General features: G+C 42.1%; 1 protein-coding gene and 1 long non-coding RNA gene across 3 annotated transcripts; both read left to right on the top strand.

Moving 5' to 3' along the window:
- The first annotated feature begins 475 nt into the window (after positions 1-475).
- Positions 476-910, top strand: LOC131428005 (uncharacterized). Its single transcript, XR_009229332.1, has 3 exons — positions 476-597; positions 651-764; positions 837-910. It is a non-coding gene; the product is annotated as an uncharacterized LOC131428005 (long non-coding RNA).
- Positions 911-10,847: 9,937 nt separating this feature from the next.
- On the top strand, positions 10,848-13,128 carry LOC131431845 (malectin-A). 2 transcript variants are annotated; one of them, XM_058597754.1, is made up of 3 exons: positions 10,848-10,909; positions 11,064-11,280; positions 11,599-13,128. In XM_058597754.1, the coding sequence occupies exon 3, from the start codon at positions 11,644-11,646 to the stop codon at positions 12,484-12,486; it is 843 nt and encodes a 280-aa protein (XP_058453737.1). In that variant the 5' UTR covers positions 10,848-10,909; positions 11,064-11,280; positions 11,599-11,643; the 3' UTR covers positions 12,487-13,128. The 2 variants fall into 2 exon arrangements, with proteins under 2 accessions (XP_058453737.1, XP_058453738.1); XM_058597755.1 differs by having other exon boundaries at positions 10,894-10,909; positions 10,961-11,280.
- Positions 13,129-19,059: the final 5,931 nt, after the last annotated feature.

The raw sequence follows: 19,059 nt of genomic DNA, 5'->3' as shown, positions 1-19,059 counted from the left end.
TGGGAGGCCTTCTGTTAGTCGTTGGCCCAGGAAAGCGTTTAGTTTGGGATTGTTCTGCTGCCTCCAGAATCGAACAAAAGAGGAAGTCATATTCTTCAAGTGGAGGGAGCTCTTCCATTGAATTCAAAATACTAGAGATACTACTTTGGTATTTAATCCAGTCGATATTTTTTGTCAAATCATATGGAATACTAGCGGAAGTAGCAATGCAATTGCTACTGCTAATTGAGATGATGATTGGTAAATGATCGCTACCGTGTAAATCAGGCAGTATTTTCCAGGTGCAATCTAGTCGAATTGATGTTGAGCAAAGAGATAGATCTAATGCACTTGGGCGTGCCGGAGGTCTTGGGATCCGTGTCATGCTACCCATATTTAATACCGTCATGCTAAAATTGTCACAAATGTTTTGTATTAAAGATGATCTGCTAAACATTATTGCTGTTGTCACATATATTTTATGTGTCGCGTACATACTTGAATTCATTTTGTCATGTTCATTTGGTGCTCGCAATATGGCGTCTATTGAAAAACTTCGATCACCATAGGCCAAATCCTTTTTGGCCCTTCTACGGTATTTATCACAATGATTTTAGGGTAAACAATTGCTCATTGATTTTATCGACAGCTAATTTTTATTATACTTTCAGATCTAATATTAGTACCGAGCAGAAGAATAATTTATAAGCAAATGTACCATTTTTTGAGTTTACTGAATGGCTCGACGAAACCAACCTTCAACAATTTATTTGCATGACCCATTGGTATTACGCGAACTCTGTGCATCAAAAATACGAGACTGAAACACAATTCATTTTGTTTTTTTTTTTCTACAGTGGAGTCCAAAAGGCAAAACCTCTAAATTGTTTTCCAGCACATCAATCTTCTGAAAGTGGATCAACAAAATCACATCATTCGTAACCGAATGTTCGAAGTGAGCACACGCGTTTTTTTAACAATCGACATCGGTAAGACGAAGGTGCCTATCACAGCAGAGGCTGTAGTATAGGCATTAAATAAAAGTGATAAAAAGTAGCATCCCCGCAAGTGAGTTCTGTCTGTGCACCGGTTTTGTATCGGTATCGACAGTAGACGCTATTGTGCTATCCTCGGGCAGCAGTTATTTCTATTGTTTGCTACCCGCATCGCAGCAGCCAAATTCTGAGTCAAGGTCACGCTGAAGCACAACGAAGGAGTGAAGGAGCAACTCACCTAACAGCTTACCGTGACATACTGTTAAGTATTTTCTCAAACTTTTTCTTTCAACTTTTACTATTCATATATTTTCTTTTCATTTTATTTCTTTCTTTCTCATTTCAAGTGCGGGAGACTTCTTTACTCCCGCACTTTAAATATGAATATTGATGACAGTGGGGGTGTCTCGGAGGAGGGCGAAGCTGAACGAATGAACGAAGAACATTTAGAGGCTGAGTTTGCTTCCGAGATGCCATCTACCCCTCCTATACCATCTCCCCCTCCGATACCATCTCCCTCTCCGATGCCATCTCCCTCTCCGATGCCTCCATCTCCCTCTAAGATATTGCCTGCCCGCCAAAAAGTTTACCAAGACGATGGCTCGGGGGGTCCGTGGGTGGTATACTTCCGGCCCAAATTAAAGTCTCTCAGAGTTTTAAATATTGCTCGGGACCTGGAAAAACATTACTCGGCAATAAAAACAATAGATAAGGTTTCGCCAAACAAGTTACGCGTTGTTGTGTCCGACCTGAAGCAAGCAAACGCGATTGCTACCAGCGAGTTATTCACGAAGGAGTACCGCGTGTACGTCCCGTCTCATGTGGTGGAGATCGACGGTGTGGTCCGTGACGAAAGTCTGACAATCGAAGATCTGATGAAGGACGGGGTAGGCCGTTTCAAAAACCCCGACCTTCATCCAGTGAAAATTTTGGAGTGCAAGCAATTGCACTCCAAATCGATAGATGGTAAATTTTACCAATCGGACTCATTTCGCGTGACTTTTGCCGGATCTGCACTTCCAAATTACTTGGTAGTGAGTGGAGTTCGTCTACCTGTTCGGCTGTATGTACCGCGGGTAATGCATTGTACAAGCTGCAAACAGCTAGGTCATACGGCAACCTATTGTTGCAACAAACTGCGATGCGGCAAATGCGGAGAGGCCCATGAGGACGATCTCTGCAGAAGAGCAGTGGAAAAGTGTTGCTACTGTGGGGAGAATCCTCATGATCTTTCGGTGTGCCCTACGTACATACAGCGTGCGGAGAAATTGAAGCGATCCGTGAAAGAACGTTCCAAACGTTCTTATGCGGAAATCTTAAAAAGAACCACTCCATCGACCCCTGAGAACCCGTTTGCAATCTTGCCAGTTGAAGAGGATACCTCTGACGACCCAGGCGAAGGACCTTCCTACACACAGGTTGAAGGAAGCAGGAAAAGACAAAATCTGGCTTCTCCCAAGCTTCCTCGTAAAGGCCTCAGACTGTCCTCTTCGTCACAAAAGAACCAAACGGAAACAAAAAGTGCTGACTCAAAACCGAAGCAAACACCTCCTGGGTTCAAAAAACTTAGGGATGATAAGGAGTACCCAGCACTTCCTGGGGCATCAAAAAACCCGAATGACCCCAAAGCACAACCAGAAAATCCAACAAACGCTGGATTATTGAAATTTTCTGATATCGTGGACTGGATATTAACAGCCTTCAATATTACTGATCCTCTGAAAAGCTTCCTAACTGCTCTACTGCCAACAGTAAGGACATTTTTAAAACAGTTGACTGAACAATGGCCCCTCCTTGCAGCGATCGTATCTTTTGATGGATAATTTACCACTGAGAATCGAAAATATGATCATTGTGCTTCAGTGGAATTGCAGAAGTATCATCCCAAAACTTGATTCTTCCAAACACTTAATACATACTCATAATTGCGATGTATTCTCCTTGAGTGAAACTTGGCTTACTTCTAACATCAACCTCGACTTCCATAATTTTAACATAATCCGCCTGGACCGAGAAGACTCTTATGGAGGGGTACTTTTAGGGATTAAAAAGTGCTATTCATTTTATCGTATTAACCTCCCCTCGACACCGGGAATTGAAGTTGTTGCTTGCCAAATTAATATTAAAGGCAAAGATCTATGTATAGCTTCTATCTACATTCCTCCCAGAGTCTCGATAGGGCATCGTCGGCTTGCAGACATCATAGAACTTCTTCCTTCACCGCGGCTGGTTTTAGGGGACTTTAACTCGCATGGTACAGGATGGGGCTGCTTATATGATGATAATCGTTCTTCGTTAATCCAAGATCTGTGTGACAACTTCAATTTGACAATTCTAAACACGGGAGAAATGACACGGAACCCTAGACCGCCAGCACAACCAAGTGCGCTGGATTTATCCCTTTGCTCGACTTCGCTACAGTTAGATTGCAAGTGGAAGGTAATCTGTGATCCTCACGGTAGCGATCACTTGCCGATCATAGTTTCTATCACCAACCGTGGAAGACCATCGGAAACAATCAATGTTTCGTACGATTTCACACGAAACATTGATTGGAAACGTTACGCGAGCTCGATATCTGAGAAACTAGAAACATCACAGGAGCTTCCTCCGGAGGAAGAGTATACATTTTTGGCTGGCTTGATTCTTGACACCGCAATTCAAGCTCAGACGAAACGAGTACCTAGCGCGCAAACTAGTATGCGTTCTCCCAACCCATGGTGGGACAAAGAGTGCTCAGAGCTGAAAACGAAAAAAGCTTCAGCCTTCATCTCGTTTAGAAAGAACGGAACTCCAGATAATTATCGGAAATACGCGGCGTTAGAATTTCAAATGAAAAGTCTTATTAAAGCTAAGAAACGCGGTTACTGGCGAAGGTTTGTTGACGGATTAACGAGAGAAACAGCAATGAGCACTCTTTGGAATACGGCCCGTCGCATGCGCAATCGAAATCACGCGAACGAAAGCGAGGAATATTCTAACCGCTGGATATTTGATTTCGCTAAGAAAGTATGTCCTGATTCTGTTCCGGAACAGAAGATATCCCGCGTCGCGACATTGAATACAAACGAAACACCGTTTTCGATGGTAGAGTTCTCACTTGCGCTCTTGTCGTGTAACAATAGAGCCCCGGGGTTAGACAGAATTAAATTCAACTTGTTGAAAAATCTGCCCGACTCTGCCAAAAGGCGCTTGCTGAATTTATTCAATAAGTTCCTCGAGGGTAATATTGTCCCACACGAATGGAGAGAAGTGAGAGTTATTACTATTCAAAAACCTGGAAAACCAGCCTCCGATCACAATTCGTATCGGCCGATTGCTATGCTTTCCTGTATCCGGAAATTGTTGGAGAAAATGATTCTCTTCCGTCTAGACAATTGGGTCGAAACAAATGGATTGCTTTCAGGTACACAATTTGGGTTCCGCAGGGGCAAAGGAACGAACGATTGTCTAGCGTTGCTCTCAACAGAAATTCAAATGGCATTTGCTCGTAAAGAACAAATGGCATCAGTTTTCCTCGACATCAAGGGGGCATTCGATTCAGTTTCCATTAACGTTCTATCTGAGAAGTTGCATCAGCATGGTCTTTCACCAGTTTTGAACAACTTTTTATATAATCTATTGTCCGAGAAACACATGCATTTTGAGCATGGTGATTTGACGACAAAGCGATTCAGTTACATGGGTCTTCCTCAGGGCTCATGCTTAAGCCCCCTTTTATACAACTTTTACGTAAATAACATTGATGAATGTATCAACACATCTTGCACGCTAAGACAACTTGCCGACGACAGTGTTGTGTCTATTATAGGACCCAAAGCTGCCGATCTCCAAGGACCATTGCAAGATACCCTCGACAACTTGTCGACATGGGCTTTTCAAATGGGTATCGAGTTCTCTACGGAGAAAACTGAGCTGGTTGTATTTTCAAGGAAGCGAGAACCTGCGCAATTACAGCTTCAACTAGGGGGTGAAACCATAGCTCAGGTTTTCACATTTAAATATCTCGGGGTCTGGTTCGATTCCAAAGGTACCTGGGGATGTCACATTAGGTATTTGAAACGAAAATGCCTACAGAGAATCAATTTCCTTCGTACAATAACCGGAACTTGGTGGGGCTCTCACCCAGGAGACCTGATCAGGTTGTACAAAACGACGATATTGTCAGTAATGGAATATGGATGTTTCTGTTTCCGCTCCGCTACGAATATTCATTTCATTAAACTGGAAAGAATTCAGTATCGTTGTTTACGTATTGCCTTGGGTTGCATGCAATCAACCCATACGATGAGTCTTGAAGTGCTGGCGGGCGTCTTACCGTTGAAAAACAGGTTCTGGGATCTCTCATATCGACTGCTAATCCGATGCGACATTTTGAATCCGATGGTGATAGAAAACTTTGAAAAGCTCGTCGAGCTTAATTCACAAACCCGTTTTATGTCCTTGTATTTTGACTACATGGCTCAGAATATAAATCCTTCTTCGTTTGTTCCCAATCGTGTTCATTTTGTGGATACTTCTAATTCTACTGTGTTTTTCGACACATCCATGAAAGAGGAAATTCGTGGAATCCCGGATCCTGTACGCCCTCAAGAGATCCCAAAAATTTTTAATAATAAATTTAAAGAAGTCGACTGTAATAAAATGTTTTACACTGACGGATCATATCTAGACGGGTCCACTGGCTTCGGTATATTCAATGTAAATTTCACCGCTTCCTATAAACTCAGTGATCCAGCTTCAGTTTACGTCGCAGAACTAGCTGCAATTCAGTATACCCTTGAGATCATTGACACTCTGCCCACAGATCACTACTTCATTGTATCGGACAGTCTCAGTTCCATTGAGGCTCTCCGTTCAGTGAAGCCTGGAAAGCACTCACCGTATTTCCTGGGGAAAATACGGGAACAATTGAGTGCTTTATCTGCAAAATCATACCAGATTACCTTGGTTTGGGTCCCCTCACATTGTTCCATACGGGGCAATGAGAGGGCGGACTCGTTAGCCAAGGTGGGCGCACTAGAAGGTGATATCTATGAAAGACCAATCTGCTTCAATGAATTTTTCAGTTGCTGTCGTCAGAAAACTCTAGCCAGCTGGCAGAATACATGGAATAGTGGAACTCTGGGACGATGGTTACACTCAATAGTCCCACAGGTATCGACGAAAGCTTGGTTCCGGGGGTTAGACGTGAGCCGAGACTTTATTCGTGTAATGTCAAGGCTCATGTCTAATCATTATATGTTCAGCGCGCATCTCCGTCGTGTGGGGCTCGCCGAGAGTGGTGTCTGCGTTTGCGGTGAGGGTTATCATGACATCGAACATGTTGTTTGGACATGTGTCGAGTATTGTGATGCCAGGTCCCAACTCATAGGTTCCCTTCGGGCCCGAGGTATACCACCCTTCGTACCAGTCCGCGACGTCTTGGCAACTCGAAATCTTCCTTATATGACTCTCATCTATAACTTCTTGAAAACTATCAATGCTCAAATTTAGTGCTCTCCCTATCTCTTTCTCGTCTACAGCTCTACCGCACTCTTCTTTACGTTGCTGGAAGTATGGCCTGTGTAAACGATGCTTCGGAGCATGCACCTGCCTTGAACTGACTGAGTTGCTGGAAGCTACCCAAAAACGTCACATCAACGTCAGAACACACCAACGAAGCATCCCAATCCAGAATAATCTCTTCATTGCTACAAGCTGCAAAACATGAAGATTCATCGAACGCAAAATGTGTCTAAAAGATGTATGCCACAAACCAATGATGTATTCAAATTTCAATTCAATACTGTGTAGGTCCCACCCTCCCTATGTCCCCTTATTAACTGGGGAGTATGCCGCCCCGTAATACGGCATCCCTTTCTCTCCCCCTAACAACAAGACAATCGGCCACGTTAAGCTAAAGCAAATGAGCCTAATAAAAATTTTATTTGAAAAAAAAAAAAAAAAAACAAAATCACATCCTGAACTATTAGTTCCAGCTGAATGCATTCCTTAAAGGAAACAACGTTTGCTTCAGTTTAGCTGCTTAGAAGGGATTTTCACCAGCGATTCAACAGAAACGAAATTTTATGTCATTTAAAAGTAAAATTTTCAGAATGTCTGCGTGCAAACAAAATTTATCGCAATGTTTTGTCCAATAGACTATGTAATTTATTAGTTTTTAGTACCAACATACACAATTAGGATTTAATATAGACTATTAAGTAAAATTCTGGTAAAAAGTAAATTCAGATGAAATTAATTTTACAGTACAATTTAAATGAGCTTCGTATAAATTTCACAAAAACATTATATAGAATCAACGAAAATAGTCACATAGATATTACGTGATACAAAGGTGAACTAAGAGTTCATGAGTTCATTCTGTGCTATCTATACATCACATAATTATTACAAGAAAAGTTCTATGGATAAAAATCACATACGTTTTCACGTAGCATTAACGTGAAGATTTTTCTGAGTGTACATACATTTATTTGCACTACATCACATTTAAGATCAATGTGGTAGAAACAGGTGGGGCAAACACAACTCTTTTGTGTTAGTGAAATCAACTTTGCTTCAGCAAGCCAAGTAAAACTAAAAACCACGTGCTTGCTTTCGTCACACCGTTTGGACTAGTTGGCATTGAATCAAAGCATGTTTATTTTTCATGTATGTCGTCATACCGAACTATTTACAAATTTTTGATTACCTACGTAAGCAAGCCATGTGGTCTGCCCCACCTGTTTATATCATATTGATTTAAGATAACACATAATCAACAATAGTACGCCACAATACTCGATTTGTGGCTGTCGGTCTCCATCCTCGATCACGCCCAATACTCATCAGATCACGTTCTACCGAGTTCACACATGTTGCCCGCTGCGCTCTCCGCTTTCTTGTTCCAAACGGATTTTTGGCAAACACCAGTTTAGCAGGGTTGTTGTCCGGTAGTCTTGCAACATGCCCTGCCCACCGCATTCTTCCGGTTTTGACCACCTTCTGGATGCTGTGTTCGCCGTAGAGTGCAGAGAGCTCGTGGTTCATTCTTCGCCGCCACACGCCGTTCTCCTGCACACCGCCGAAGATCGTCCTTAGCACGCGTCGCTTGAAAACTCCAAGTGCTTGCATTGCTTCGTGTCCGTAGCGGATCACCGGTCTTATAAGCGTTTTGTATATGGTACATTTCGTGTGGAGGTGAATCTTTTTTGACCGCAGATTCTTTTGGAGCCCATAGTTGGCACGACTTCCACTGATGATGCGTCTTCGTATTTCACGACTCACATTGTTGTCAGCCGTTAGTAAGGATCCGAGGAAAACAAATTCTTCTACTACCTCGAAGGTATCCTCGTCTATTGTGACATTACTTCCTGGACGAATCCTGTCGTGCTCTGTTTCGCCTACTGGCATGTACTTTGTTTTCGACGCATTCACCACCAGTCCAACCTTTGTTGCTTCGCGTTTCAGGCGTGTGTACAACTCTACCACCGTTCCCAAGTTTCCCGCGATAATGTCCATGTCATCCGCAAAGCACACAAACCGACTGGATTTCGTGAAAATCGTACCCCGGCTGTTAAGCCCGGCTCGGTGCATTACTCCTTCCAAGACGATGTTGAATAGTAGGCATGAGAGTCCGTCACCTTGTCACCTTCCCTGCACTCCTCCGGTAGCTGTTCGGTTTTCCAGATTGTGACTATTAATCGGTGCAAACACGTGGCCAACTTTTCTGGGCCCATCTTGATGAGTTTAGCTGCGATGCCATCCTTACCAGCTGTTTTGTTGGTTTTGAGCTGGTACATGGCATCCTTTCCTCAGTGTGGGAGCAGGATCATTTCCGTCTTCTGCTGCACTGACGTAATCGTTTTCTCCATCATCGTGAACCCCCATGCCTACGTTCTCCGCGCCGTTCAGGTGCGCATCGAAGTGCTGCTTCCACCTTTTAATCACCTCACGTCTATCCGTTAAGAGGCTCCCGTCCTTATCCCTGCACATTTCGGCTCGCACTACAGTGCCATTGCGGGATTTGTTGAGCTTTTTGTAGAATTCCCGTGTTTCTTGAGCACTCGGCTGCGTTGTTTATGGCTGCTTTTACTGTACTCCAGCAATCTTCTAGGGGAGCCACATCAAGCTCGCCCTCATCTGGCAACGCTGCCTCGAGATTCTGCGCGTATGCTGAGGCGACATCCGATTGCTTCAATCGCTCTATGTTGTACCGTGGTGATAGTTGGTACCGTTCATTGTTGATGACGGAGAGTTTTGGGCGCAGTTTCACCATCACCACGTCGATGACGTCGATAATGTCGGAGAAATGCCTTCCAACAATAAGAACGTGGTCGATTTGCGATTCCGTCTGCTGTGATGATCTCCAGGTGTAACGATAAGGGAGGCTATGTTGGAAGAGTTCCACGTACCGAGCTTCCAATCGCAAGTCCTTTTTCGTCGCAGGGGTCTTTGCCATTGGTATCGATTCGTATTCTCTTGCTAACGTAAACTCTGGCTGATGCTCTCTTAAAATACCGGTAATTCAATTTTCATTCAGATAAATACCGATTTTTCGAGATAGATATTGTACAGATTGATTTTTCCGCCAAATACAGATATTTAAAAACATTGTTAGCTCCGATGCTGGTGCCACTATATTGGCGACGGAATGAACATCTTGTACTTATCATACGTATTTCATGATTTTCTCAATCAACAGCATACGTTTGCGTAAAGTGTGACAAAACAAAGAATAGAATATATTTTGTTTTTTTTTTTCTATATATTTTATATTGTGCCAGTAACAAATTACCAGCAATAAGTGTAAACATTGCCAGCTCCTGGCAACCAGCAATAGTGTAAACGCCACATAACTGCTGGCAAGCGATGTTTGAAGCCAGTTTCGAACTTAGTTTAAACGTCATTGAACTGAAAATCTAGTCAGTTTCCAATCTGATTCCTATATCCGGTTCGCTGTTTGTTGCTGAATGCGTACTCAACACAGTTTTGTGAAAAGTGTTTGTTTGATGAAACTACCCCGGGACAGTTCTATTTTCTCAAGTGAAAACGACATTAAGGTCTGAGGACAGAGGGTCACGTGTTGAGTTTTAAATCGACCACGTGGCTCGCTCAATTCCCTTTGCGCATCGTATTTCTCTTGTACTCTCTCGTATATGAGAAACTTTACCGGGTTGCCAGCATACATTTTATTATTTTGATGAGAAGTTTTATCACATTAATCTATCGTATGGATTGGACATTACATGGATTCCAATGAACAATGATAAAATATTCAACTTTCACAAAGATTGAATGTCTGTGTGTTTAGCAGCCTTGTCGACCCAATTTTATTTCTCTACTTTTCCAGAATGCCATCAGGAAACCAAAGCGAAAAAAATGGCGGATGCATTGAAACTGACTTTGTTTCACAGAAAAATACAAGACTTTATTTTTATCGCGATAACATATATGTTTTTATGTACTAATCGCATATAAACTAAATTATCTAGACTTTGTCACGGTAGATTTATGATGCAAGCCTTCAAAGCCGAGATATTCGATGAACAAGTAGAGGTATGCAATTTTCAACAGTTCTTCAGTCAGAAAAAAATACAACACGACCGCTAAACTCAATGAATCATTATGAAAATTTTACAGAATATTCTCAACTAATTTTTGAAGACATTGTCAGGTCCGTTTCCAAGAAAATTTAATTTGAAACGGGAAAATAGCAAAAAACCTACCACTTTACGGTACTGTCCTCAGCTCTTAATGTCTAACTAGAAATCGTCCGAAGAACTCCCTACATATTTTTCTGTGTGCAGTATTTATATTACAAATGTTGATTTTGTATGTTGCTCGACCCCTTGTTCCTCAAATAAACGTCACCCATCAGTGTAGTAGTGAAAACTGTCTCGAGTTGCCTTGGTTGATTGGTTACACAGCTGAAAATATTGTCAGCAAAGGTAATATCGCTTAAGATAAATAAGTCACATATCTGAACAATTTACCACTAGATCTCGGTTCGGTATCTAAAGCGAAATTCGATAGAAATATTCCCTATCAAAGTGTCCATATGTTAGGATAAAATCATTGGTACATTTAATTCAATTTTAACAGAAAAAAATCAAACGCCGACTTAGACCTGTTCCATCAGTGGGCTGATCATGAGAAGATAAATCAATAAGCATGCCACGTAATGTTGCTATTAGTGATTGGAATTCAACTGGATTTGTATTATTGGAAAATAAATCTTAATAGCAGGTCAGAGTAACTCAACTTGATTCACAACTTGACACGGGTCGAAGAACAAAACGAAAGGATTTAAGTAGAACAAGTAAGTGGTAGAGTTTTATGCTAAAATCGAGACACGAATACAATCATTGGAGTAGTTTTTTCGGAATGCACGTAGATTAGAAATTCGACAAATTCACTAATGCGTTAATAGAATAAGTAATAATTGTCAAAAATTTACCATTTTTGTATTCTGGTTCAGAGCCAATAAATGAAAAGTAGTTTGTAAATTTAAGCTCCCATTCAAGATTGGTTTAAATAGTAATCAAATAATTGACTTAATCAAAAGTGAAATGTTTATCGCAACTGCAACACTCGGGTTTTAGCAATACTAACAAGAGCATGCATATTCTTTTTTCAGAAAATATCGCCACCTGTATCAACAATTTATTCTGCACTTAGTACAATGCTGCCGTTATACCACACACTATGTATACTAGGCAGCATTGCGTACATATCGACGTTGGTATGTGCAGTTCAGCAGAACGTGATATTCGCAATCAATGCCGGAGGAGATGCTCACGTTGATTCCAACGGAATAAAATATGCTCGTGACCCGTTGATGGGTAAGGTTGGGACCGAATCAGACTATGGTAAACAACTGCTGATGATCAATCGTGTCAAGCCGAACGATGAGTTGCTATATCAAACCGAACGGTATCATCACGACACGTTCGGGTACGATTTACCGGTTGCGGGAGATGGCGAATATGTTTTGATTTTGAAGTTCTGTGAGGTGTACTTCAATGCACCGAACATGAAAGTGTTCGATGTGTTACTCAACAACCGCCATATGGTCGTGAGCGATTTGGATATATTTTCCTTGGTTGGTAAAGGCACGGCTCATGACGAATACGTGTACTTCACCGTGTCACGGGGCAGACTGTACTTTAAGGAAGAAGATTCTGAAATACGAGGGGGTAAGGTGAAATTGGAGTTCCTAAAGGGTTACAAAGATAACCCGAAAATCAATGCAATCGTGCTGATCAAAGGATACGATGAAACGACTATTCCTAAGTTAACTCCAGTCGCTAGTGAACAGACAGTGCAAGAGCAGCACGTGGATCCTCCGATCGGGGATGTCTTCGTAGATGGAGACGCACAAACGGATGGAAAAGCAAAACAACGAAAGACTAGCGGCCCCAAGCAACCCAATCCTTACTCACTGGATGAATCGTCTATGATGTTGCCAGTTTTTATTGCTATAGGAGCGTTTATACCACTATTGTTTTGTTTGTGTCGACTGTGATTTTATCAGAAACATCATCTTGATTTTTAAGCGGTAGTTATGCAATGGTTCTTGATTGAGCTGACAAGTTTGTTGGTATATTTTTAATTAGTTAAGATGGTTCTTGGTATTTCGAATGCACGGTCGAAGACATTTCGGCACGTTATATTTGTCAGTTTGGCGTGAAAATTTAGTTTTCTTGCCTTTAATTTACAGTTCTTTAGTTTAAATCGAGACCCAGTTACCTAAATAGGTTTGCTCGACAACCAAGACTTCTAATTTGAACTGTCTTATTTAATAGCTCAACAATCAAGTCTTACCAGTACCAGTAGATATTGACTTTTATTTAACAAAAAAAAAAAAAAAACTAGACAAATGCTCAAAGATGTATCGTTTAATAACATATTCTGATAGATACAGATCAGATAATAATGCACAATAGACCACATTTTATGTTCAATCAAGCTATCAGCAGCTGTGAGTCGTACTTACATTAGTTTTTACGATTAGTTTTAAAATATTGCTGAAAGTAACAAGCAATACAGACTTAAAGTAATCCTTCATAGAGTTTAACTTCAGTCATTTTTCTAGCGTTTGTTTAGTTTGTACAATAAGCTAGCTTATTTATTTATATTAGGAATGATAATAATGTAACGATCTACGACGCTGATCGAATAAAATTGAAAATATATTTGAAATTGGTATTTTTATTTCTTGGCCTTATTGATAGAAATATTCACTGGTCGTAAACAGGGCCGTAACTAGAGCCTCGGGGGCCAAAAAGGGAGGGGGAGGGGGTAACAAAAGGATTTGGGGCCTCCTAACGGAACCCTGTTTTCAAATTTCAAAGTACACCTAGGTTTGTCTATAGAAAATTGTTCAATTTGAGGTATTTTCATGGGCCCCCAAAATCTTTGCCGATGTAGGACTCTTTCATGGTCAACAGCTCTCCGGGGCAATTTTCCGTCGGGGGAGGAAACGGAAAATGGAAACGAATAATTCTCTTTATGTGCGGACAAGCCCGTATTCAGGATTTTGTTTCGGGAGGGGACCTCAGACAACAAAAAACACTGATTCCACTTATGTATCTAATTCTCGGTGCACCTGAAATATATTTTTTAAAAAGAAAGCTTTAATCGTTAAAATGGAATTGATTGCTATCAAGTTTTGTCCAGATTCGACTTTCGGTTCCGAAATGCTGTCGATCGTGGTGACATCTGCAAATTTTATACACAGTTCATATGTGAGCCTGTATATCTGTTATCTGTGTATTGGCTATCTCGGTTTCAGGATCCTGAAATAGCTGTCGAGGACTTCGACAGCTGACAATCGAAATGACAACTCACAGAAGGCAGCGATTTACACTTTATATTTCTTCAAAAAATGCACGCTTATGCTTGTTGTCATGATCTTTCCGACTCATTGAACCTCCAAAGGCCGCTTTAGAGCACTCGTTCAAACAACAGTTCATTAATATAAACATTCTGTTTTTTCCACGTATAATGAAGGATCTAAGTTTTATGAACGGTTGTACGACTTTCTCCCGAAAACCATTTCCCAGAAAATAAAGCAACGGAGCGTTGCTCCAGAAAACCATATTCACGAAAGTACTAATTAGTAGGAAGACATACAACAGAATGTACCATTCTCCAGAATGCCATCTCCCAGAAGAAGCAAATACCTAGAAACTGTTTCCCCAAAATGGAAAATAATACAGAAACAACATATGGAACAGATATTTTATTAGAAAAGCATCTACAAGAATCAGACGCGTTTACATGGGGGGGTTTATGGGTTCAAACCCAAACATAGCTTCTTTAAATTGGGTATCTGTTTCCGCATATAGTATTGTTGTACTTCATTATAATTGAAGCAATCTTCGTATTCCAAAAAATGGGTCTTTATTCATCCAATTCAAAGTACAAAACGAAAATTCTATATTCCTGTTTCTATGGTTAGCTATGGTAAGTCCAAGGGTTGTCTCAAACAACCAGCAAATGTCGTCACTTGCTATGTTAGTGGCCAACATTCCTCCTTCGTTATTTCCAGAATACCAGAAAAGGTTCAAGTCTTGATGGTATCTGGATCTATAGCGATGCTTAATTTGATTTGCATGTGATCTGATGAGTTTCCTTCTCCCATGCCAGTCATTCAGAAGAAGGTTAAAGTTTACTTCGCCGATAGCTTCAATGATAACCCCATTTGAGGAGCCTATTTCCATTTTGAGTTACTTTGGTGGACCTTCGCATAAACTTTGTTACCTGCTTGTAAGGTCCGAAATACTGCACCATGCCTGCGGTACTTCGGTCTACAGGGTCCGCCATCTAACTTTTTTTTGAACTAGCGGTTATTTCGACATTGGTAACCTTAATGTTACTTCTGATTTAACAGAAACTTAGTTTTATCCTAAGATGCCAGATCTGCAGATTTCGTGTATAGTGCTGCAGACATTTTTTGTTGTGCAGACTTTTGAAAATCGAGGTTTCGCAGACTTTCGTCCAAATTTACAGACTTTTGAAATTGATGCGACTTTGGTTTTTGCTCGCCAAGTCAGTTCTGCGTGTCATACTCTATAGAGAAATTACTGCCAGCAAGATTTGCTTGCTGACTGAAGATTTTTTTTTCGATATACAGACTTTTGTAACCCCGCCTGCAGATGTTCTAAATTTTCACCTGGCATCTCTAGTTTTATCCTTCCGCTAAACGAAAATGGTTGTGTATACGATTGAGAAACGCGTGAAAATAGTGCAGTTTTAGGAGGGGCAGCTTCCCCAAAGAAATCACCTCTGTCTAGTGGCGGGCGTTTGCCTGGATTACCCAAAAATAGGGGCTATCCCTCAGTTAGTCCGAACGAGCGACAGCGAGGTCGGACAGCAGGTCATTAAAAAACGATGAGGCGTAGCCGCATTAGACCTTTCAAAATCGCAGTAAATTAGAACAAATTCTATTAAACAGCATGTTGATCTGGTATGCCATATGATCAGTATGCCAAATAACCATTATGCCAAACGGCATTACACCAATAACAATATTCTAGCGACTAATGCCTTCGGGTATATGGTTTTCTGGACTTTAGTACATTCTGGGAATTTTTTTCTGGGTTTTATTACTTTCTGGAGTTTGTATTTCTGGAGATTAGTACTACCAGGGCAATGAATTTCTGATGATAAAACTAAATAAATTACTTATGGTTATCTCACACTTTTGAATATTTAATCACATATTGCTGATCCGAATTTCTGATAGCATGGAGCAAGAATTATGTTGTTGCGTTTAGTCAGACTCTGCGGACTCGCCTGATGGCGCCATGCTCGCTAAAAAGGATGTTGCCAAAGATTTGTTCCGAAAATGTGAGAGCTGGATATCTTGTTAATATACTTACCTAACAGCTATAGGCCTGGGGTGTCCTTTGCTGTATCAAGCATACGTCTCCACATAACTCGGTCCATGGCTGCTTGTCGCCAGCCACTCAAGGCACGGATGCTTCTGAGATCACCCTCCACTTGATCGATCCACCTTGCTCGCTGCGCTCCTCTTCTTCTTGTACCAGTCGGATTAGATTCAAGAACCATTTTCACTGGGCTGTCGTCCGACATCCTTATGACATGCCCAGCCCATCGTAGACGTCCGATTTTAGCTGTCCGTACGACAGGTGATTCTCCTAGCAGCTGTTGCAATTCGTGATTCATACGCCGTCTCCACGTTCCGTCTTCCATCTGCACTCCGCCATAGATGGTCCTCAGTACCTTTTTTTTCGAAAACACTGAGGGCGCGTTGGTCCTCTGCCAGCATAGTCCAGGTCTCGTGGCCATAGAGAACAACCGGTCTAATGAGCGTTTTGTAGATGGTCAATTTCGTGCGGTTGCGTACTTTTCTCGATCGGAGGGTTTTTCTGAGTCCAAAGTACGCACGATTCCCTGCCAAAATACGTCTATGAATTTCTCTGCTGGTGTCATTATCGGCGGTCACCAGAGAGCCCAAATACACGAACTCGTCAACCACCTCGATTTCGTCACCGTCTATCAATATTCGTGGTGCGAGGCGTAGTGTTTCTTCTCTAGAGCCTCTTCCTCTCATGTATTTTGTTTTCGACGCATTTATGGCCAGTCCGATACGCCTATCTTCAGCTTTCAGTCCGATGTAGGTTTCCGTCATCTTCTCAAGGTTACGTGTCACAATATCAATATCGTCAGCGAAGCCAAAAAGTTGTACGGACTTTCGGAAGATCGTGCCACTCGTGTCGATCCTCGCTCTTCGAATCACACCTTCCAGGGCAATATTGAACAAGATAAAAGAAAGTCCATCACCTTGACGTAGCCCTCTTCGAGATTCGAAGGGACTCGAGAGCGTCCCAGATACTCGGACGTAGCACATCACTCTATCCATCGTTGCTTTGACCAATCGCGTCAGTTTATCCGGGAAACCGTATTCGTGCATGATCTGCCATAGCTGTTCTCAATCGATTGTGTCGTATGCCGCTTTGAAGTCAATGAATAGGTGATGCGTGGGTACGTTGTATTCACGACACTTCTGGAGTACTTGTCTTATCGCGAATATGTGATCCGTAGTGGCGTGGGCTCCAGTAAATCCCGCTTGGTACGGCCCTACGAATTCCTTAGCTATTGGTGATAGACGACGGCAAAGGATTTGGGAGAGTACCTTGTAGGCGGCGTTCAGCAATGTGATTGCGCGGTAATTGCAACAGTCTAGCTTATCGCCCTTTTTGTAGACGGGACATACCACCCCATCCGTCCATTCCTGCGGTATAATCCTCCTCCCAAATCCTAGAAATCATCCAGTGCAGCGCTCTTGCCAGTGCCTCTCCTCCATGTTTGAGCAGCTCGCCTGGCAACTGGTCATTGCCCGCGGCTTTGTTGTTCCTCAGTTTGCCGATCTCCTCATTTATCTCCGACAGATCAGGGGCTGGGAATCTGTCGTTGGCTGAGCGTGCACCCAGCTTGATTCCTGTGTCGTTCTCTGTATCTTGTGCTTCGCCATTAAGATGCTCGTCATAGTACTGCTTCCACCTGTCGATCACCTCACGTTCGTTCGTGAGAAGGTTACCACTGGCATCTCTGCACATTTCGGCCTGTGGCGTGTAGCCTTTACGTGAGCGGTTCACCTTTTCATAGAACTTCCGTGTGTCATTTGCGCGGTACAGCTGTTCCATCGCTTCGCGATCTTGGTCTTCCTGGTGGCGCTTTTTCCTCCGGAAAACCGTGTTCTGTCTGTTCCGCGCCTGTCCCGTCCAACAAAGTTCCTACAGTGCTACGACATCGAAGCCGCGGATTTGAAGCTCATTATGCAGCATTCGGTCGTATCCTGGGAAGCCAAGCGATTTGCAGTACCGTGTGCCAAGCTTCCAATCGTAGTGCTTATTTCGTCGCGTAGGTCTTTGCCGCCCCCCTCCTCCCCCCCCCCCCCCTCTGTCAGCATACGACCAAGGTCTCACCGGGATTGGTTACCCGATCTTTACTATGGTTACTCGCACCCCAGCCGGCGGGGAGGTAGGGATAGGAGTTACTGGACAAGAGGCTAAGAACCACATTGAGGCCTGAATTGCGCATTGTCCAGTCGTTTACCAACCTTGTTAATATGATGTCTTTGATTTATGACGAACAGCGTAAGTAAGAGTGTGCACGCCGACGAGTTGGCCAACGAAAGAATGAGCGGTGGAATATGCACGATAGGAGTGCTCGGTGTATCATCGTCACTCACAGAAGAGCACTGCGATAGCAAAATAAAGGATGGAAATAACCATGGGGAGCACACTCTCACGAGAGTTTTAGATGGATTGGTGACACACCAGTGAGAATTATCTGCACAATATGAGCGAGCTTAGTAACACTGTCTCTGATTGCCATTTTAACTATTTGTTTATATTTTTAAGATGACAACCATTGTCATATTGACCACGTCATAAAAGTCATAAATACAAAAACAGTCTAGTCATATTGTTTACTTTGTTATCTATTACTTTATACAATATAGATGGTGAATATTCAAATATCATGGTCGTTGCTACTATTTAAGCGTATAGTTGAAATGACCATGAGAAACAGGTTACGGTTACTATATCTTTTTTCTCAGTGTACGTTCATAGACTGCGAGCATGAGCAGAGATGCCAGGTCTGCAGATTTGTCTGTAAATCTGCAGCTTTAGGGTATAGTGCTGCAGACATTTTTTGTTGTGCAGACTTTTGAAATTCTCGCAGACTTTTGCAGATTTTTGAAATTCTCACAGACTTTCGTCTATATTTACAGACTTTTGAAATTTCCGGGACCTTTTTTTTTTTTTTGCTCGCCAAGTCAGTTTTGCTTGTCATACTTTATAGAGAAATTGCTGCCAGCAAGACATACTTCTGACTGCAGATTTTTTTTCAGATTTACAGACCCTGTCTGCAGATATTAGAAATTTTTACCTGGCATCTCTGAGCATGAGATCAGCAATCTACCAGAAGAGGATATGACTGATGAGCAGACCATTCGCTCGGCCTTTCACATAGCGACCACCGAAGAGGTAAGTCATGGTGATTCAGTATCGTGTTGGGTGATTCTTCCTAGTGCAATCTTAAATTCCACAGCGATAGTCAG

Source organism: Malaya genurostris, chromosome 2, assembly GCF_030247185.1.
Source record: "Malaya genurostris strain Urasoe2022 chromosome 2, Malgen_1.1, whole genome shotgun sequence".
Taxonomy (NCBI): domain Eukaryota; kingdom Metazoa; phylum Arthropoda; class Insecta; order Diptera; family Culicidae; genus Malaya; species Malaya genurostris.
This window is presented reverse-complemented; position numbering and strand designations above follow the sequence as displayed.

Bases quoted from the DNA above. Each gene is read 5' to 3' on its own strand.
- LOC131431845 (XM_058597754.1), top strand. From the start codon at position 11,644: ATGCTGCCGTTATACCACACACTATGTATACTAGGCAGCATTGCGTAC.